Source organism: Anopheles merus, chromosome 3L (genome assembly GCF_017562075.2).
Source record: "Anopheles merus strain MAF chromosome 3L, AmerM5.1, whole genome shotgun sequence".
NCBI classification, from domain to species: domain Eukaryota; kingdom Metazoa; phylum Arthropoda; class Insecta; order Diptera; family Culicidae; genus Anopheles; species Anopheles merus.
Window position 1 is genome coordinate 22,570,970 of NC_054085.1, and position 23,356 is coordinate 22,594,325.

The 23,356-nt window shown below is 42.2% G+C and overlaps 1 protein-coding gene across 1 annotated transcript; it reads left to right on the plus strand.

The window, feature by feature from the left end:
• The first annotated feature begins 670 nt into the window (after nt 1–670).
• Nucleotides 671–2,550, plus strand: LOC121600131 (protein obstructor-E-like). The gene is made up of 2 exons (XM_041928458.1): nt 671–788; nt 876–2,550. The coding sequence occupies exons 1-2, from the start codon at nt 729–731 to the stop codon at nt 1,530–1,532; spliced, it is 717 nt and encodes a 238-aa protein (XP_041784392.1). The 5' UTR covers nt 671–728; the 3' UTR covers nt 1,533–2,550.
• The last annotated feature ends 20,806 nt before the right edge of the window (nt 2,551–23,356 follow it).

Sequence of the window (23,356 nt, forward strand, 5' to 3'; positions counted from 1 at the left end):
TCTGATTGATCGATCCACACACATACACAAACACACACATACACACTCCCAACGATCGAGTGATCGAGAGAATCGCGTCGCTGTTTTGATCCCACGGATTGGTTGTCGAGGTTACTGTGGACCGCTGGTTCATATATACCACACGAGAGGGAGTATTTGGGAGCTTTCGGGTTCGGTTGCCTGGAGATAATTTTCAGAAAATGGCTACCGAATTTACGATTAGCTCTGGCTATTCTTGAAATCAATCTGATACCGTTTTCGTGAAGGTGATGCTTCTAGGAATTGGACCCTCGACACACTGCTGCCTGCTGTTGACCCGCATCCCAGAAATTAGCCCAAATTAGATCAATTAGATCGAACCTTGTCGGACAAATTGATGGAAGTGGTAGAATTGCTCATTTTCCCGAAAATAGCTCCAGAAGAAGAGGCTCAAACTATCGGTTCCATATTCCAAGCACACGGACTCTTATCAATTTATAGCAACACATCTTCACAGCAACACAGTACCTTCCAGTGTTCCGAAATTCCAAACATCCGTTTCGAGATGTCGGTGTGTCGGTGTGGAGAGGGTAGAGCTCGCTGGTACATTGATATCTTATCTGAAGGGAGCAACCGTGTCGATCAAGCTGCGGTGCTATCACAGCACGATACTTTATAAAAGATGTCTCGAATCGATTGTACGGCACAGTGTCAGTGTCTAGTGCGGAGGTAATTTTTCGTTTGCAACAATGAAGCTACTGGTTGTGCTACTCGCCCTTGGGGGCATTGTGGGGCTGCATGGATTTAAGGTAGATTGATTCGGATCGAGTGATTCCATACGGCTAGTGAGAAAAAGGCAACAAATACAAGCCATCCATCATCCATTCCCATCGCAGATCTGTGACCGTATGGCACCCGGTACGATAATGGGAAGTCCAACGAACTGCAGCGAGTTCTACATGTGCCGCGATGGCCGACCCGTCCTATTCGCCTGCCCGGAGAACATGTACTTCGATGTGGATACGTCCGCCTGTGGCTACGAAGCGTTCTGTGCCGACAACGATGTTGACTTCGAGCAGGATCCTTACGAACCGCCCGTACCAGAGTACAGACCGATCGAAGCGAACCCATCGCAGCTCGTCCCAACGCAAGCCAGCGTGTGTAGGGGTGCTGCTCCCGGTGCCGTTCGCACCGATACGACCGGCTGCAGCGCATTCTACCAGTGTACGAAGGCTGGCCCGCTGCGACTCGAGTGTCCAGCCGGTACGCTGTACGACAGCAATCGGCTGGTGTGTGATGCGGCCGATATCGTTTCCTGTGCCTACGCACCACCGAAACCTTCCATCGGCGGTGGTGGTAATGGCAGTGGCAACTTGCTCGAGATACTGTGCTTCGGCAAGAAGAATGGCTACAAGTTTGCGCACCCGACCAACTGTGCGCGGTACGTCGTGTGCAATGGGCGTAACAAGGCGCAGGAGTTTACCTGCCCGACCGGAACGGCTTACAATAAGCAGCGCAAAATTTGTGACTTTACGCACAACGTAGAGTGCTAGGGTAGCGGGGAGGGCTGAATCTGAAATCGATGACAAAAAAAAAACCCCGATATTCCGAAAGGCACGTGCTATGCCTCTTCATTACAGGTGGCAGGGAACGGCTGGTTGATTCGAAAAATGCTTCCGATTTGAACGGGGGTTTTGTTATTTTAATTGGATTAAAAGCATGCATCAAAACGGAGGGAAGGACATAAGGACCTAAGGTCCTGCCCTAGTAGGGAATGGTTGCGAACAGACACATTCGAACTTTTCGATTCCTTCATTGATTGTTTGGTTGAGTTTGGGTGCGCTCGGAAGGACGCAACATTGGTCGGTCAAGCTCCGAGCAGCTGCTTGGTTCCGATGTGATCGCTTCCGGTAATCAACTCAACCAGAAGCTAAAAAGAGCCTTCTTACAACAGCTAAAGCACCGAACGAAAGGACCAGCAGACAAACGTGCACAAAAATATGAATAGTCAATGAAGGACGATAAATCGTTGAGCCTTGCTACGGTGGTGAGCCGACGTGATGACACCTAAGTGATGCGTCTGCGTAAGGTTTTGTTTTGGGCTTTGAACATTGAATTCGGAGCTCTCGGTTGGTTTTTGTTCTCGATTTCTGGTTTGTGCAAATGGCCCTGTTAACGATACGTCTAATTAATACGCGCTAATTCGTTAAGGATGGTGGTGGTGGTGATATGGTGGTGGGTAAAAACAAAAGGTAAAACAAACATGGGTAAATAAATATGAATAATTCAAAGCGGTATGAGCGGTAGCATAAATTAACGAGGCTAAGAAAGGGGGACGAACCATTTGCAGGCAAAAGTGGTACGGTAAGAAGGTGGTGCTTCTTGTGGGTTAAGGTGCAACTTGTCGATTGTTTGTTCTGAACAAGATAATACAATTAGAACACGCAATTGTCTTGTACTCGTTAAGTTAAACTAGCCATTTGTAATGGGTATGATAAATGGAAGGAATAAAAAAAAAAACGCTTATTCCATAACGCTTTCAGTATGCTACCATTAACAACGAAGTATAAATCAAATCTTTAACCTCTTTTTTTTACCTTTGAGAACGATAGTGTGTCACGCTTTGGACGTTCCATCCAGCGGTCAAGATTGATAGCGTTCGATTAACGAAACTATTCTAAAGATCGCATTAGAACGATCGTAAGCCGTACCGCATGTCCAGCCGGAAAATCTAATGAGCGGAGCGGAGCGAAAAAGGTCCCCATACACCCGATGACATACACCCGTCAGCGGATGGACTGTCCGCACTGTCCAAATCGGACGGTTACAAATTGCAATCAATTAATTATGATGTTGCGTTCCATTGTGGGCGCAAAACTGGGAAGGGTCGTGGGAGCTTGTTGGCATTGCTTCCAAAAGCCACGCAAGTGAAAGAGACGCTTTGACGCATCAAAACTAATCTTTTGAATCTCTGTTGGGTAGCTACGCGGTGTTGGCGGAGTATGAAGGCTCAAGCAGCACCGGACGGGAGCGGTCTGGAAGCACGAACCGTTGAACAATTTAATTTCGTTTCGTCGCTAGCTGGGCATGGAAACAACACACAGACCATACAAAAAAAAAGAAAGCAAACAAGTTACCATTTGAACACAATAATATCAGCACCGCAACGGGCCCGAAAACGTGCCAAACATCTCGAGTTCGCTAATTAAGTCCAATTTGCCAACCGGGCGAAGATTTATGGCTGAGCTCGAGCAATCAAGGGAGAGGCGAGCGGACCAAGAAGTGACTCCACCTTGAAGATCTTATGTCGCAGGTCGCGCACTATTCCCGTAGCATCCCCTCCCAGCCCTTCTGTCTTGCCGTCTTTGGTAACACGAACGCACGGAACACATTAGCACCCAGATGGATCCGTCTCTCGGGTTCACGGGTTGATCACTTAATTTTATTCTAATCGCCGCCGTCACCGCAGCCGCCAACAGCAGCAGCAGCAGTAGATCCGCAGTCACGAAGCTGCGGAGCAAAGATCAACGGCAGTGTCGCCGACAAACCATCCCCGAATGCGCACTGCGGCGAGGAAGGTGACATGTTCGTAAATTAAAACTGGAAATAGCTTCCTTATCGCACTGGCCCGGTCTCACGACCGGCAAACCCCGAAGATGTTCCTTCAGCTCGTATGGGTGTATGTGTCTTTGTGGTTGTGTGATCGATCTTCAGAATTACCTTCCTTAGAGTGGGAGACCCGTTTCGAGTGGTGGTGGCCAGTCTCGTGTGACTGGTTCTGTTTGATTTGGTGTCTTAACTCTCCAGGAATTAAACAACCCAAGAGCAACAACAACAACAAACACACGCTCGAGTACGATCTCTGGCGGGATTGAAACACAGGGAACGATATTAGTTCTGTTGGACATTAATTTTATCCCATCTCAACCTGCAGCACCTACGGCGATAGGGCGAAGAGGAAATGGACGCTGGCAGCGAGAGACCGTTGATACCGTTTCTTTTAACCCACGATCTTCTCAGCGGGCAAGGTGTTGAGCGGAATGCTTCGGAGACCCCTCCGGGACCGCTTGGACCTAGCCGGTGGAAGTGTTAAAAGTTAGGTTTTATCTTTACGATGTCGATGATACTGGGTAGAACGATACGATACGGTGTTTTGGGATTGCTCTGGAATAGAGGTGCTGATGAGGTATGTATCACTGCCGGCTACACTATCTCACCTGGTACACGGTACTTCTGGGAAGTGTGGATGTGTGTGAGTCGTTAGAATGGGGTGTCGCGATCCGGTGGGAAGATTTGAGGGTGCGAGTTAAATTGATTAGCCTACTTGTGGGCTGCTGAGGAGTGGTTAGCGCAACCTAAGACTGTGCTCAGTAATTTTGTAATGGACTCATTAAGCGCTGATATGCTACCTTCGTGGTATCAATGTTTTCTGTGAAATGAGTTCCAGCAGATGATAAAGCTACCATCAGCATACTTTTAATGAGCATGTTGCACATTCTTCACTACAGCAGTAATGTATTGAAGTAGATGACTTTGACAAAGATTTGACTCTACATATCTTTTGATTGGTATAATTTCTCAACTGCTTCAAACGCTACTTTGAAGCATGCAATTTGAAGGTCATACGGAGCAAGATCACATCATAATTATTTAAGAAGGTGAACGGTATTATCTAATAAAATTGAACAGTTCTCCGTTGTTTATCTGAAAGTTTATTTGCAAACCTACGACCTTGCAAATTGCCTTGCGTCAGCTATCCGTAATTTTCGGCTTTGACGGACGAAGACATGCGTGTAATCAAGTTATAAGATCTTATTTCGATTTTTATCAATTCCTCCTTAGTTTTAGCAACAAAATTGTTGGTTAAGAGCTTTTGCATCATGTTGGTCCAGAAAGTTTAAATGGAACGCAGCTGGGAGATGTTGGACTGGTTAGCCGACTATGGTCTCAAATGATCGCATTGAGTTTTCGCGTTCATTACTTGCGGGTATGAAGCCGACTTCTGCCTCCTGATGTGTTTGTTCATTTTTCCAGCAACTATTTCATTGTTTGGCCGATTGTATGGACCTCCCGGTAAAACCAACGTCACGATCTAGCGAAATTTTCAGCATCATTTCGAGCTTCTTGGTGCTCAGGGTCGTCGGTCATTCGGAACTGAGCTTTCTTTCAATGCTCTGATTGTTGTTTAATAGTGTCAAGATATTTTAGATGCCTGCACAGGCTTACAAGACGTCCACAAACTACCGCACGGAGTCTGTTTTAGACGTTACGGTGTGCCATTCTTTAATCGTGGACATTTGTAAACGAAGTTGCTTCAATATTTTGGTCATCACGGTTAGAGTTTGACTGATAAACGTGTGAAATGATGTCTGCTGATTCATGGGATACTATTATTGAATGTGCAATAGACGTTTCGTAAGTGGGGACGAAGATAACAACAAGAAAAATCGAACATTGTTGTTCGGTTTTTTAATGCAAACGTTATATTATTCTGCAACTGTGTGTAAAAGACTTACAGAATGCATTAATGTACACAATGATGTAAGTTTATGGCATAGCATTTGAAACGAGCTTCTATTTCCATAGATTCAGGTAAATAACTACTCATTTCCAAAAGTCACTTACCCAATTATTAGAAACATAATTCGATATTGTAAACTCGCTCCCGACCAGTCTTCAAGCCAATGAAGCTATCAACCTCGCGACCCACGTACCATCGTTAAACGCCTCAGCCTCTAGAAATGAAGACATTTCTCAACCATTTTTAGGCCCATTCAGCCCGGCAACCGGCAGCAACAGCCCATCCGTCACATGCATCATCTCCGCGGGACAAATCCACCAGCAAGATTAATGTGCCCGACACATCCCGCGCCAGCATCGTTCGTGTACGCCGAAAAGCCATCGGCACGCAATGCAATCGCGCGCGATACGGCGAACAAAAGGGGGTGGAAGAAAAATTGCCTTTCCCGCCTCGGTTGAAGGTGTCCTCACGGTGTTTGTCCTTCGATCGAAGGTGCTGCTGCCGTCACCACCGCTGCCCCGCACAGGTACGCTCAGGATTTTGAAGGATTTCGTCGCCAGCGGCAGACAAACGGATGGAAAAGACAGCACAAAAAAGAACACCATTGATCCAAACACCCTGCCCGAACAACCTCGACGAGCGCGATAAGCTTCCACACGTAGCATCACTTTATATATCGAACGGGTCGCTTTCGTTTCGGTTGCTCGGATCACCGGCGGTGCGGTATCCGTTTTGTACCATCTTTTAAAGCAGCTAGCTCTCTCTCTATCTCATGCCGGGAGTCCTCGGGCTCGCTTGCAGGTGGCTTGGGACCGATAGGGGCGAAATATCCACGGATATGATGCATTTGGTCGGTCGTCAGCATCACGGAAGACGTCGCGAACGGTGAGTTATTGACTGTTATTAATTTCGTTTCCCATTCAATCGCATCCAATCTTCACAGGTTTCACCGATTTTTCGGCCCAAAATGTTTGCAGGACTTTTAGTACGGGGACAGGAGGAAAAATTCCACGGGAGCGGGGAAACATTAGAGAGCGGTAATGGAATGATTAAGGAGCCGCAGAGGAAGATGTTTCAATTTATGAATCAATTCCACTTATCACTGACCACGCCGTTCATTAGGTCTCGAGTGAGGCCGCATCAAGACGCTCAAGAGGATGCGGATCAAAAAAGGTTGAGAAATTCGTTCAGGATACTGGTGTTTGTATTTGGCCATACTTTGGTGTCCGGAACGGTTGGCTGGTGTTAATTGGAACTCATTTTTAATTGCTCTTACAGTATACTGCAGCTTTCATCTTTGGGTTCATCAAACAATGATTTGAAATTGAATGAACGAACCTTTCCTGGAAGTCAACAACTAAAGATTAATATTTTAGAGATTATAACTAACTTTATTTATTAACTTTTATTTCCCGCTACATTAATTTAACCGCCACTCTAAACACACCCGAACTACACGCAAGCCGTCACCGAAGTCCCGCTTCTCTCCGCCATCGCTTCTGTCTCCATTCTCCGATCTCTCTTCGCCGTTCACGATCTCTCTCTCCAATCGATCTGTGCCGATCGCTCTCACTTCATTATCAGCACCCGAGTCGCATTTACACGTTACGCGAATCGTAGCGACCAAGGTCGCTGCATGTCCTTTTACTTTTTTTTTTAACGAAAATTGTTTTGCAAGAAAACTATATAGTACGATTTGTTTTGCAAGCAATTTCTTATCGTTATCTCGTGATCTATATGTGTCTTATGATAGATCTAGGCCGTCAGAAGGGACTTCCGTCAGAACGCTCCTTGTGCTGGGCTGTCGTTTTCATCGCTCTTTTTGCTGCTGCGTTCACGTGCGAACAACGTAACATACGTGTAAAGTCCGTCCGCGTGACTTAATAATTCATTGGCCTTCTATATTTTAGGTGCATAATTCTGACTATAAGCTGCCTTCTTGGACTGGGAACTGGGGGAGCAAAGTTATCATTCAACCATCATTCAACCGTCTTAGCTCAACCTCACCAGCTCAACCCGTATAGCGTTTGTTTCCTGTGCTAGTGGTGTGTGCTACGTTTTTTTTTTTCTTCAACTCGATATCTCGTTTGTGCCTGTGTCTGTTTAATGCTGCTTCCATCGATACGTGCTTGTGTGGATATGCCGTGTGGATATTTGTGGCTATATGCTACTGTTGCTTAGGGAACTAGTTAGGGATAATCTTTTTTTTTTTTTTTTTTTTTTTTTTTTTTTTTTTTTTTTTTTTTTTTTTTTTTTTTTTTTTAATAATCCTTATTTCTTAAATGTACATAATCACTTAAAGCTATAAATGAAATCTAAACTAACTATATCTTGGCTCTATCCTGCAGCTAAATAATAATTTCCTAAAATTCAAACCCCGTATTCTGTATCTAAATCCTAATCTAACTATGACCCTTGTCTATCCTACTTCTACTTCTACTTTTTTTTTTTTTTTTTTTTTTTTGGTAACTAAGCTTTTTCTACCAAGACTATCCTACAATTTATGTTTTCCTTGATTTCAAATCCCTAAACTACTAATTCTAATGTTTCTAAATCCTAATCTGAATATAAGAATCTTCCTTATCCTATTTCTACTCTTTTTGTTTTCCCATTTTCATTTTATGAATTAAATTTTTTTAATCTGTTGTTGTGTACTTTCTCTAATTTTTTCCCATTCCTTACTATACATGTTTGGTCGCTCGGTATTTCAACCACTTCGTATGGTCCTCTCCACAGCCCTTGCAACTTTTGCCCTACTCCTATTTGGTTATTTCTGACGAGTACCATCTCTCCCCACATAGGTTGCCATTCTATTGCGTTCTGATCGTATATTAATTTACGCTTCTCTTTTGACTTTATCAAATTTTCTCTCGCTATGAAATGTGTCTCTGCCATATTTCTTATTAACTCTTCAGAATAATCCGAGTACATCCTTTTCCTATCAATTTGTTTGTATATGGAAGTTGGTAACCTAGCTTTCCTACCAAAAACTAATTCATAGGGAGTATAACCAGTCGACGAATTAATACATGTATTGTATTGTAGGGAAAAATATGGTAAAACTTCGTCCCACACCTTATAGTTTTTACCGACGAACTGTCTTAAGTATATCTTAAGCTCCCTGTTAGCTCTTTCGACTATGTTACCTTGCGGATGGTATGCTGACGTGTTGATTTTTTTAATTTTTAATAATTTACAAGCTTCCTTCATAATCGCACTCATGAAGTTTGTTCCCTGATCAGTAACGAGTTCCACAGGAGCGCCAACAAGACAGATGACATGTTCCACAAATGCTTTAGCTACAGTTGTTGCTTCTTGATTTGCTATTGGTGTAACTATCAAATATCTTGTGAGATCATCTTGTATTACCAATCCGTACTTATTCCCCCTCTCTGATTCTGGTAGTACTACAATATCCATGTACAACTTTTCAAAAGGAAAAGTTGATGTAGTAGTAATCTGCATAGGAATTTTGTTGTATCTACCAATCTTATTTAATTGACAAGATTTGCAACTTTTTACGTAGCCCTCAATATTCCTATCCATACCAGCCCAGAAGAATAACTCCTTTATCCTTTTTTCATTCTTTTAACACCCACGTGTCCTCCTACCGGAGAGTCATGAAATTCTTTAAGCACTGTATCTACTTCATGTTTTTCAATCTGAATTCGCTCTGTCCCGGGTTATAATTTTGAAATTTTGATTTAAGTGTTTGTTTGTTTTTCTCCAACTTTTCTGTCCTCTTTAGTTCTTCAGTGCTTGTTTCTTTTTGTACATCTAATTTTAATAATTGTTGCCAGTGATCTTCATGTTCAGGGATGTTATTATTTTCTTCCACTTTTTCTTTTTGTTTCTTACCTTGATTAGGATTCATAAGAAGTTTCTTTTGTTGGCGTGTGAACACAGCTACCGTATTGTTTTCTTCCTCTTTTTGATTTTCACTCGATTTTAGCTCTGGAAGCCGAGATAAAAAATCGGCAACCACGTTCTCTTTCCCTTTCTTATATCGTATTTCACATTCCAATCCTTGCAAGCGCAACCTAAGTCGAGATAAAATCGGCGAGTTTTCTCTAAGGCGCCATATAGAGACTAGGGGCCTATGATCGGAATATACGATAAATTTGTTTCCATATATATAATGTTTAAAGTGTTCCACCGCCCATACTATAGCTAATAGTTCCTTTTCAATAGGGTGATACCGTTTTTCGGCTCCAACCAAGGATCTACTGGCATAAGCGATCGGACATTCTACTGTTTTTTCGTTCGATAATACTGCTCCAAGAGCATAATCGCTAGCATCTGTTGTAATTACAAAACAATCTTCAAAATTTGGTCGCACTAGAATTGGTTCAGAGATAAGTAGGTTTTTTAACGTTTTAAATGCTTCATCGCAATTTTTATCCCAAATGAATTCAGCATTTTTCTTTAAAAGCTCATGCAAAGGCTTTCTAATATCAGAAACGTTTGGTATAAATTTACCATAAAAATTTATCATTCCTAAAAACGATCGTACTTCCTTCAGGGTTTTTGGTGTATGCATGTCTAAAATTGTTTTCACATTTGCTTGTGTTGGTTTAATACCTGTTTCCTTGATAGTGTGGCCTAAATATGTTATTTCTTTGTGGAGTAATTTGCATTTTGACGGTTCTATTTTGAGATTGTGATTTCTTAAAGCATTAAACACTTTTAGTAGGTTATTGGTGTGCTCTTCTATTGAATCCCCGAACACCACAATATCATCTAAGTAAACGAAAGCTTTAATTGGTTGTATGGTGTAAATCACAGTGTTCATCAGCTTCTGAAATGTTGAAGGACTGTTTTTGAGGCCCATTGGCATTCTTAAAAATTCATAGTGCCCTTTAGCTGTAGAGAAAGCTGTTTTTGCGGCGTCTTTAAGTGCGATGGGTATTTGAAAAAATCCAGATTTCAAATCTATGGTAGAAAAAATTTACTATTGCCAATATTATCCATGATGTCATCTATTCTGGGAATAGGATATACGAAAGGTTTAGTTATTAAATTGAGAGCACGAAAATCGACTACTATCCGATATTTTTTTTCTCCTTGATCATCCTCAGATTTTTTGGGAATGCACATGACAGGAGCATTCCATGGACTTTTACTTGGCCTTATTATTTTCTGTTTAAGCATTTCTTCTATTTGCTCTTCCATAATATTATTCAGAGCAGCTGGAAATCTGTACTGTCTTTTATATATAGGTATATTGGAATTTGTTTCAATTTCGTGCATTGCTGCTTTAGTAAATGTAAGTTTGTCCCCTGGCAAATGGAATATATCGGTGTATTTTGCAATTATTTGTTGAATGATATTTGTTTTTGTGCTATCTAAATGTGTAAAATTAATTTTCTTTACTAATTCTCTATATCTTTCTGAACCGACTAACTCTTCCTCCTTGCTCGTTTCGACCACATCACAATCAGAGAGTTGTTTCTCCATATGTGAGAGCAACTCATTTTTTCTTGATTGTCTATCAAAGTACAATCTTCTTCATTCATACTCGCTTCCTCGCTCCCTTTTTCTTTCTCATTTTCATTTATATTCTTTTGCAAATGAATGTTTTCAAATTTTTTTCCTATTCCTAACGTGTATTTTCTTAAAAAACTAGCTCCGATTATTCCTGGAACGCTGAGTGTTTTAAGTATGTAAAATTTTATAGCATATAAAGATTTTCCAACATTTAAATTAACATAAATTGAGCCAATGGTTTCGGACAAAGTTCCATCAAACCCTGACAATGTTACTTTGTCATTGTAATTTATGGAAGAAGGCCCTAATTCTTTTGCCGATTCCCAACTCAATGCATTGAAGCAAGCTCCCGAATCAATTAAATACTTTATCATTAATTTTTTTGAGCTCTGCGATAAAATATGAACCATTAGTTTACCATCGCTAGTAAATTCTATATCCAATGATTCATATTCATTTCCACAGACATTTGGTACTTCTTCTATGTTATCCATATATTCTTCTTTAGGACTGAGCAAAAATAAATTTTTCTGTTTTTTCGGAACACTATTCATTACTGTTTCAGCACATAGTGTTCCTTGATTTAGTTTTTTGTATGTGTGTTGGAATTCAATGGTTGGTGGTAATATTGATTTTGCCCCCGTGAATTATTATTTCATGTTGATTCTGTGGTGGTGTTTGTTGTGAAAAATGTTGTGTATAATAATTTTGTGGTTGTGTTGAATTGTGTGATGGTGTTAGTTGTGTATAATTATTATGGTAGGAACTACTATGCGGAGCAAAATATCTTCTTGGCCGAGAAAAGTTACTGTTAATGTTACGAGTATTTGTGTTATATGCCGTACTATTGTGTTGTGATTGCCAAAAACTATTTGAATTTGAAGGGTTAGTGAAATTAGTGCTATTGTTGCAGCGTCTAAAACTATTGGCACTACATTCTTCTTGCTGCAGGTTTCTTTCGTCAATCACGCCTTGTGCAGATGAGCCACTACAGTAACTGGTTTGAGGAGTATTATGCGCTTCTGAGCGATTCAACCTTGTTTCGATTTTCCGCATGTGCTCAATTTGAACCACTTCATCTTCCAAATACTCTAAAAGTTCATCGAAATCTAAGTGTTTGTTCATTCTCGCCAGTGTTTGCAGTTCCGAATTTCTCAAACCAGCTAAAAAGTGTATTTTTAGGTTTCGTATGGCGTACGAGTCCTCGGTGTTGTTTTTATCTGCATTAATTATGTTTTCTTTGAGTTTAAGAACCCTTTCTTTGAATGCGGAAAAAGCTTCATTTCCCCCTTGCTGTAGTGTTTCCACTTGTTGGAAAATGGCTTCTAAGCTCATTTTTTCTCCAAACAGCTTAATAAGGTTTGTTTTTACTTTTACCCACGATTCGTCTAATATGCGATTAAAGAAACCAGCTGCACTACCTTTTAATTTAAACATTACGGTTCGAATTAAATCTTCCTCCGATTCACCCGCTGGTATTTGTTTAGCAAAGAATTCAACTTGATAAAGAAATCCATCTAAATCATTTGCATTTCCGTTGTATTCCGGGATACATAACATTGCCCTTTCGAGTGGAAATTCATATGCCATTTTGTGGATTGTAGTGTTTAATGCACGCTCGATTTCAATACTCTGGTTGAAAAAGTCTTCCTTAAGAATTCTGAGGTGTTCCGTATAATTATATTCTTTGTGTAGACACTGATCACTATTTGTAGTTGAATTAAGATTGTGTTGCAGATTTGTTGAATGAATTTTATCCACGTTACCGTTATTGATTTTGACAGTCCTGTTTCTAAGCGCCAACACCTTAGGGTTCATTACTCTCTACGTACGCGGCTAAAATAAAATGACGGATTATGGTTGCAAAAATTTACCAACTAATTTGATTAGCCTACCGATTATGATGACTATGATTGTAATGATAGTAATAAAAATAAACTGTTGTTAACTTAGTTACACGAAAGAAAAATGATTTTTTTAATAATTAGATCATAATTAGCACTTAACACTATGACGCTGCAATTTACCTTCACCACATACTTTATACCTTTACTTTTACACTATCACTTAGAACACCAGCCAGAAATAACGTTACGTGCGCTACAAAGTAGGCGCTTTACCGCTGTCACCAGATGAAACAACTAAAGATTAATATTTTAGAGATTATAACTAACTTTATTTATTAACTTTTATTTCCCGCTACATTAATTTAACCGCCACTCTAAACACACCCGAACTACACGCAAGCCGTCACCGAAGTCCCGCTTCTCTCCGCCATCGCTTCTGTCTCCATTCTCCGATCTCTCTTCGCCGTTCACGATCTCTCTCTCCAATCGATCTGTGCCGATCGCTCTCACTTCATTATCAGCACCCGAGTCGCATTTACACGTTACGCGAATCGTAGCGACCAAGGTCGCTGCACTGGTGTTTGTATTTGGCCATACTTTGGTGTCCGGAACGGTTGGCTGGTGTTAATTGGAACTCATTTTTAATTGCTCTTACAGTATACTGCAGCTTTCATCTTTGGGTTCATCAAACAATGATTTGAAATTGAATGAACGAACCTTTCCTGGAAGTCAAGATCTTCAATCTAATCCATCAAACACATCAAAGAGAAAAGCGTCCCAAAACATAAGACACCGTAGCCAAATGGAAGCTTCCTGTTCACCTCCCATGAAGTAACAAGTAGCTTATTAGTATGATAATGATTGTCTTCTACACATGGACTACGCTTACTTCGCCACAGCCATCATGAAGGGCCGATTGCTCTACGATCAAATCTAGATCGGATCGGTGGAAGAAGATTTATGCATACATAATTTGCCTAGCATAAATCGTCCCTAGCCATCGCTCACATGCAACTGGGCGGATGTTAGCACAATATTTGCATAAAACCGAACCTACACATATGCTATACTTTGCTCCACACCACTCAGACATACAGACACCCGTACACCCACTGGTCGTGTTGCACGGCGCAGGAAGTACTAATTGTACTCGCGAGCTTCCGTTCGCCAACTGCATCCCGAAATCTTGACCTTACCCTTTTGCTGCACCGAAGCGCAGATTGATTGCATTCCGGTGAAAACCCGCCGGGTTCTCCCGGTGCGCCTCTCGGGCTGGGCGTTTCGTGCACACACGCCTTCCTATTGCCCGGCAGGGGACGCGCACGGCCCACCTCGAACTATTATTATTGTACGGCTTCTAATAATTTTCTCGGAACAGCTCTCGCCAGCAACGCTGCGACGCTAGTGGGCAGCACCCGAGCCGTGCCAAGGGTGCTGGTCATTTGTCAGGCCCGTTAGCAAAGTCGTGATTAACCCTGGCGAGCTGTCTACAGCCGGACCGGGTCGAAACCGGCACCCGGGCATCGTCCTGGGTGCTCCAGGCTGGAGTCACGATCGGTACGGGGTAAAGGTATGGGTGGCAATGGGCAGCATGTTCCAAATTGCAGCTTTGTGTGCGCTGCATCGAATGCACCCACGACTGGGTCTGCCTGCAACTGCAGGCCCGGGTCCGGCCATTTCGTACGGCTTCCGGTAGCTCCGATAAAGCGGAGGGTGAGAAGCATTTATAGAAGATTTATACAATCGAACGGTGGAAGTAGTAAAGCGTCTAGCAATGTGTCTCGCAACAACAATAGAAGTAGAAATTTGCAGAACAAAACGCAACGGGAGCCGTTATAGGCTATTGGCTAAGAAATCGGTACAAATCAATTTGAACAGTACCGATCTGTCATAACTGTTATACGTCGGTGTATGACAGACGGGGCAGTGGATTACCATAATTTGTCGCAGCTTACTTAGCAAACATATCGCGTGTTTGGGTTGTCAAAAATACCGTACCATAAAACGTCAACGGTGCGAAACCCCGTTTCGTACTCTGGAAAATGGACAACAATTTAATATGAATGTAAATTAGCGGTAGCTTGCAGTGTGTGTTTCTTGCCTAACAGCGTTTAATGTGTTTTGTACATTAGACCATCCTATGCTTCTGCACAATCGCCATCGGTGGTGTTCCACTTGCTGTAAAATCACCGAAAATACGGTACCACATAGCAGCAGGTGGGCTCGTCAGCTGCCCCGTCTCGTTTAGCTAATGGCGCGACCCTAAAATGTCACTGCTTCTTCACCAGTGCTAGTCAAGGCGAAACCATCAAGCAAAACAATCACGATTTGAATATTCATAAGCATAAATATTACGCCTGTAAGTTTTATTTACATTCACTACCAACTTTGGCCCACTTTCAGGTACTTTGTTGTGGGGAGTTTAGTGTACGATTTGAGCTTGAGGATAGTGTTTGAAAGATTTCCCCTCCCCTTTTGCTGAAACCGTCACGATTTCACCAGCAATTTTAGCTTTAACGAGTGACGAGGACGAGTGATTTAAAAATCCTGACCGCTACCGCGTCAAACACCGTGGTAGCTCATCGTACTCATCTTTCGAACCGTTTCTTGCCGAACCAATTAGAGGTACTGGTAGATGTTTGCTGTTTTAGCATGTGCAAAAGTTCGATGCACCTAACGTGAAGCGTCCGAGGGTAAATTTACTCATTTTTTCACTCAATGCAACAAATGCAAGCGCAAAATTAACGATCATCGCCTTCCCGCTCGAGTATTCCCACACTCCCCAAAATCTTTTGTGTTTATCATTCCCAAAAACCCCCTGCCTTTTCGGGCGTGCAGTGAGGCAAATATGAAGGCTCGCTTCCCCGCACGCACATGACACGCAATTTCAATAACAACAACATTTTGAAACGAAAGAAGCTGCTGCGCTAAAAGCCTGTGCCAGTGGTTCAGCAATGTTTTTAGGGGAAACTAATTTTCGGAAGCAAGTGTAGTGATTACGCCACACGCAATGCGTTTTTCAGCAACAAAGCAGTGTGCGTCTTTGACGTTCCGAGCAGGTTGCCGTAGGGTTTTTGTGCAGGCTCGAAACTACCGGAGCGTGAAATCCATGTGCAGCATCCAATTAAACTTTGCACAGAACGCACAGGTACAAGGCTTCTAACGTCTGTTTTGACTTTTTCAAGCGGCGCAGAAAGCAGGCTTGAAGAAATCGGCGAAAGACTTCAGGTGCATTGAACCGAAAGAAAAACGGTAGAGAGGACGGAAGGCAACTGGAATGGAGATGTCTAATCGTTCAAAATGCAGTTAAAGAATGCGCTTCGATACACTTTAGAGGGATGTGGCAAGATGCGTGCTATTTTGTGCTTTGTAGGGTGTGAATCGTTGGCTTTCAATGAGTGACTGTTCGAAAGGGCAAGAAACTGCAGACATTAGACGCCAAAATGGAGACAAATATTTTTGGATGAATGAATGTGCAATCTTTAGTTAATTTTGCTTCAATACTGTTCCTTTGGTTTGATATTTAATGTTCATAGCAGGTATCAACAATCAAATGATCAAATTTATAATAATTTTGAATTATTTTCATTTTGTTTTGATTTTTAGACATTTCTCTCATCTTTTTTCATTTGATTTGATCACTCATCATCTCTTGGGAAAATTATGGATGACATTTGATGCAACCTGCTTCCAGAACTTGTGCGTCTATGTTGCGTTGAAATTCCCCTTTTCTACATCGGTCGATTATCCCATATCGTTGTTTCTGGTAGTTCGTTATGGAACAGGCCAGGTTCGTCTCGTTCTAAGAATTTGAAGTAGTTTGTGATCAAAACAATATATTTTTATTGTTTTTTAGTATAGTACAGTGTACAAAAGGCAAATGTGTATGTGTAATACTCCGTTAGTACAGTTTGATATTTAAAAAATCAAGTTGATATTTAAAAAATCAATAAAAGTAATTGAAAATTGAGAAATAAATGAGTTACATATTTTAATTGAATCAGCAAGCGAGTGTAGCAACACTGTAATTATCATAATAAAACTTTTCTCGCTACTTTGAAGCGCTCAGAAATTATTTACAGTGCATCAACATTCTTCGACAGCAAGCCTCGCCAAGCCCCGCATCGCACCGGGATGGCATGCCCGTGTACTGGGTAAATCACATTACGAAACCATTTGATGGACGCGTTGTAGACAAATTGCTTATGCACCGTTGCGAACACAGCACAACCCTCCCGCCATGGCTCTCCGTTGACAGAATACTCGGAACGGGTGAAACATAACCATACTCGCATGGAAACGAGGACGCTTCTGCTTTGTACAATTCAAGCAAAACTAATCAACTAACCACACACACTCATACCGACCCAGCTCCGAACGGGGCAGCAACGCTACAAGGATACAAGCTGAATTTTCGTCACATAAATCTGCCTCCCATAACCCGTGTGCGGGTGTGCAAGGGTGCGAGTGACCTCCAGCGTCGTGTCAGTAGTAAACATATCCGAAACATGGTACAAGAAAAAAGCCGGAGGAGAAGCTCGACCGAGAAAAACAGTCCACCGACGAACGGACATGTTTATTAAGTACGCAGTTGTGACACGCTGAGTGCAAAACGGCTGATTACAGGCGGTAGGCTTCACCTGCTGCTGCTACTGCTGCTGCTGCCATTGCACCCATTGGATCGATGGGAACGCGAAGCTGTCACCAGCACGTGCGGCCAACGGTTCAGTGTTGAATAATGCAAAAGCAACCCCCTCAAACCCCCTGCAGCCGTGAGTTTTGCATTGTTCGAGTGGATCTTGCGCCCTCCGGTGAAGGATTTCTAACCGCTGCCGATTGTTAGTGGTGGCATCGTCGGGCGTAGGGTAGTTTAAGATTGCAAAGAAGCAGCTCAATTTGGTGTCACGGTTAGGCTCGCGTCTGCCAATGCTTACCTGCTTAACCTGCCGATCTTCAAACCGTGCGGTCGCGCGTTTAGAGATAATGGGTGTTTTAAATTTAGAGCGCGACACCGGCTCGTACCGTGCTTTTGCCTCGCGTAAGTGATAATTAGCCCGTGGGGCGGTTGGGCGATTAGCTGCACTTGAACGTGTCACTCGTTTCCGAAGGGCAATCGGAGATCATTTACAACGGAAAGTTCTAGCGGGGCTTTGCTCGTGCTCGGCTTGTTTGCCATCGCTCGTTTTGCATCGCCCTAATGGGCATGCCGTGTGTGCATGCTTTTTGAACCTTTGGAAGGAATTATATGTAATGAAAAGTTTGACATTGACATTTGAAATCATAGCAAAACTATTATGCGGAAAGTGCTGTTTGTAGATGTAGCATTACAAAGAAAACATTAAAGGCTTCAAGTTCTACACAACTAGTTACAACTAGTTCAGCCGAGTAAAGAACGTCAACGCATTTAGATATCACACTATTTTTAAATTAATTTATATTTAAGAAAACGAAAGCTATTCTGGCCTATTTGCTACATATTTTTATAAAATATTAACTCTAGAGTGAAAACTGGAGGATTAGTAATATATGTTAATATAGGATTAGTAATATTTGTTAAACTAAAGAGTTCTTTCAGCCAATTTGATGAGCTGTCTGTACTGAAATAAGGCATCATTAATATTACAATAATGAATATTAATTATATTTTAAAGCAGTACGCTAGTCTTAAAAAGTAAGACTTATCTGAAACTAGACCCAATCTTTCCAGAACATGGAATGTATCGATATACATTTCCAATAAATTACATTACTAACCGTTCACGAGATATTTTCAACTGTAAAATCATAGCTAATTTCTATAACAATGAATTTCTACCACATAATTTTCAACACGTTACTGATTCTGTTGCCATCACTTGGAACTTTCCGTACCGCACCATGTTATAGCTTTCACTGATTTTAACTAGTATTTATGAATTTCAAATAATACTTTTTTAAAAACACATTAATCTATGATCTTTTAAAAAATATCTATGATCGTTTAAAAAATTAATCTACGAAATGTTTAGTGATTTTTAACAGTCAGCGTGATATTAGCTTTTGCCTTTCTCAAAATAAAGTCGGCTTCAAAATGCAAAAGCTTTTGAACTTGATAAATTATGATGATGCATATGAAATAAATGACTCAGCCATCCCTGTACTGCATTTTTTTAAAGCATGAACATGCCAGCCGTTTGACACAATCCACTTGCATTGTCAGTTCTTTAATCAAATGTCACGGTAAGTTTTTGCAACACAGAAATTGCAGTTTATACGTCTTAGAAGCTCTGCCTGGTCGGCCTTCTCTGTAATTGCATTCGATGAATTTCAGCCTTTTTTGTGAAACTTTAAACCAAACCTCCTACATTGCACACCCATTTTCCCAGCGCAGCAAAATGGTGCACACTGCACCGCTGTGTGTTGGGGCACCAAAACTTGCGCCGAATCTAATCGAGCTGTAAAAACATTGCTCTTTCGCTCTTCTTTTCCACAATTTCACTCCACGGCCCACTTCTCACCCTCCTCATCGACCGTAAAACGCTTTGTGCGGCCGCGTTTAATAAAACTTTTGTTCTTGTCCAATTGTTCGTGCATGAATTATTGGGCCGGAAATGCAACGAACACAGAGCACTGCTACACTGGTCGCGCTAAGCACGGTTGGTCACAGGACCGTCTATAACGGAGCCGGTGCACCACCACGGCAACAGCCAGCGCAGAAAAACGAAACAACAACGAACCGAGTTGTTCTAGGCCCGGTGCAGTGAGCCCATGCAAGCCTGGTGCATGGTCGGCATGTAATCGGTGTTTTCTCCGCTGCGCTACCGCTGTGCATATGCAGATTAGCTTGAAGCCGGTCAAAATCTGCACAGAATGGTTACAAAAAAAGCGGTGCGTCACGGTACAGTAAGCTGGATGAGTGGGATATGGAGGGGGTGGGGGGTAGATTGGTGAAAGCAGCGATCAAAATGGGTTTCTTTGGCAGGAATACTGCACGAATACTATAGGAAGCAAGTACGATGCTTGCCTGAGTTACTTTACATTGAACGATGAAAGAAGATAGCATTTCAGTCTCAAGTAAAAATAAATGTACTAAAAGCAGACCGATTTCGAGATTGACTATTCCATGTTTCAATGTACATAATTTTATATAGCATCGCTAGCTTCTTTTAATTTCTAATTTGAATGCAACAAAAAGATGTATCATCTGATATTATGGTAAGAGCTTAGCATTTAGTAGGTCGACAGTTTTTAAACGTTTTTAGCGTTTTAAGTAATTTTTCACATTTGATAGTTGAAAATTCGATGGTTGAAAGTTGCAAGAAACGCGAAAAGCTGTAATTCAACAAAATCTATAAAATTATCTCGAATATAAGCGGTTTGAGACTTCGAACACGTTCCTAAGTTAGAGCGTTCACATAATGAATATTTCATGCCTTATTGAAAAGGCCAAATAGGAGAGGTTTTCTGTATTAAAGCGGCAAAAGTACTAAAACCAACTGATAAAAATAGGTGTATTAAGGATTTTTACTAATGATACGGTATAAAATTAAATAATGAATTATCTTACTCTAAAGCATACTGAATATTAAACGTTCAGATTAACTTCAAAATCATTGCTTTTTCTACACTTCATTCATAGAACACCATGACAGAGGAGCTAAACTACTCAGTGCTGCCACCTGTCATCTTCTACTGAACTCCGTAATAGCGGTTTGCCATTTTGCAACTGTCATTTTTGACAGATTTGTGATTGAATGCACCGTTTTATTCTCCCAGCGCTACAGTAGCGTTGCATGCTTTATTGCTTGCAGCATTTTGAATTTCTAACCACTACCTTAGTGCGTTATCTCTCTACCAATCGAATCAGCTAACAATCTGTCGCTTGTTACGCCGCATGGAACTCGTACTACACCACAAAGGCCCAAAAACGAATGAAAAAAAAACAAAAAAAAACAAAACAAAACAAAAGAACGAACCTAACTATAATCACTAATTTCAGCAAAACCTCGTGCGGACGCAACTTGCCATAAATTTCACTGACCCTTGTGCAAAACACATCATGCTCCCGATTCTCTGCATCGGTCGGTTAACCACCGCCCATCGGTACTCCGCTCAAACGGAACCAGCACACCCGGGCAAACCGATCTGCACCACCGTGGCCGCGTGAGGGGAGCTTATCTAAATCAGCAAACAATACACCCTCCGCTCCGTGGATGGTGCTTATCTGCTTCCGGGAGTTTTATAAGAAATTTCTGGTCCGAATAAAGAAAATTTAATGTCCAGCGAGCGGTAACTGTAGCTGCACACACCTTGAAGAATAATGCAAACCTCCCCTCCAAACTCTTTCGTGTGGTCTTCACTATTACCCTTCCGTTGCACCATTTGTTCCAACCACACACACACACACACACGGCACAAAATGGCGCCCTGGACACATAGGGCCCCGGCAGAAGGGCAACGTGTCGGTCGGTTGCCCCTTTTTTTGTTGCCTGCTTGTTGTTGTTGCTGTATTCCAGCCAGGAAGAGCGCAGGGTGTGCGCACCCTTTCTGCGGGCATGGTTGGCAAGCATTTGCAAGCCCGTTTTGCTTGCGTTTCCGCAGGTTCGCTAACAATAATTCATTCGCCACACAATGAGTGCGCGCTGCCAACCGCCCCACCCCGGGCCAACGGGGTCACAAAATGGTGTGCTGGTGGTGTTTTGCTCCAACTGCTAACTGGAATGCGCCATGTGCTCCCATTTATGGGCCAGTTCTCAGGGCTCAAGCTTGAAGTGGTCGCTCTTTTTGCTCTGTTCCGAAATTATGCCGTTTCGGGTCGGGACGTTTAGGTGTGCACCGAAAGGAAAGGCGCACGATTGTGATCGGTTTTTGGGGAAACCACCGGCAATTGTGGTGTGCCGTACAGGGCCATGGCTTTGCAAAGCACAACGTTCAGCATTACTAGCAATTTAAAAATCGTTAATCCACCATCCACCAGCCATGGAGCGTCGTGGAAGTTGCACACCGTGCAACCGGCAGGACCTTCTGGCAGGCTCCTGATTGACTGCCCGGTTCGAGCTGCATGTTTGGTCAGCGTTGCCTATCGGTGGTCAAACAATGGGCGGGAAAAGCGGGAAATTGCCTTCCTGTCTACACTGGAACACTGGGGTAATGTGGCCCGCATTCTATTACAGTGTGCCCCTTACTTCCCGGTTTCTCCCGGTGGTGGTTAACGTTTACTCGTCGACTGGTGCAGCCCGAACCGGGAGATCGATACGGGCAACACTAGCAACAGCCAACAGCGCCGTGGCGAACAAGACCAAAACGGACCGACCCATGTAGCGATGTAATCGCCAGGGACGAAAGGGTTTAGCACATCCTACAATGTTAAGCATTCCGCAAGGACTTGAGACTTTGCTCCTTCGTTGAAAATAAAAAAAAGGAAGAAAAACACAGGTGAATGAATGTTACCAGCTGCCCCCGAAGGTGGGTATCGATCGTTCGCTTCCTTACCGGTCCGTTCGATCCATGCTACCAGTCACAGTCACAAGAGTGACGAATATTAAACTTAAAACGGAAACATGTGTTCGAGTGCTACGAATGTGCTCAACCGTAGACCGTGCCGCGACTTGGTGACATCGGATCATGGCGATAGCGATCTTATCGTGGCCCGATCGATCTACATCATACATTAATGAGGGATCTTTTCTGCCTTTGGCCTGCCTGGTCAGTGGCCGGCTCGATGATCGATGATTGGCCAGGGGTGATCAATTTAATGTGTTCGGTTTGTAAAGTGACATAAAGTGATCTAATTTACGATCGACGGTTGATCGTCGGTGACGGGAAAAGATATCAATCATCGTGTGGGGTTGATGTTTGTAACCGTATGATGATAGATATACCGGAGTGATGATGAAACACATTTGTATTTTTTACTTTATCTTGAAAAAGGGTTTGAAAAAGTGCTATCAACCCTGCCGTATTCGCATGAAGTGTGAATAAACAAAATGAACATGATTCAAAACAGTTTACAGCACATTCTTACTCTATTTCGATAGTTTATGCATTTAAATGTTGGTTTTCAGTTAATGAAAAAAATAAAGTAACATCGAATTAATGAATGTGAAAAGATGATAAAGGACATTTAACCACATTGGAGACGAACATCCAATTCAATAGGCGAAAGGCCATGAGAGTGACAAAATGCTGACAAATTTTTCAAAACGTGAGCTTTTGTCACTTTTTTGCGCTTTTGTCAAAATTTTGTAACCTGGAGCCGCCAGGATATAAAGTTGACAAAAGTTGACAAAAAGTGACAAAATTTGACGTTCGCGAAAAAGCGTAAACAAACAGCTATTTGGCGCAGTTGTGACCCATTGCTGTGATATAAATGCTAAAATGCATGATTCGAATTGATTTATGCACCTATTTAGTACTTCTTAAACAAAATATCGATGATATTCAGATGTTGGAGCTTTTTGTCGTTCTTGTGTATATTTTTGGTGCGGACACGAGAAAAGCTCTTTTTTGCAGTTGACAAGCAATTTTGACAAAGTTGAAATTT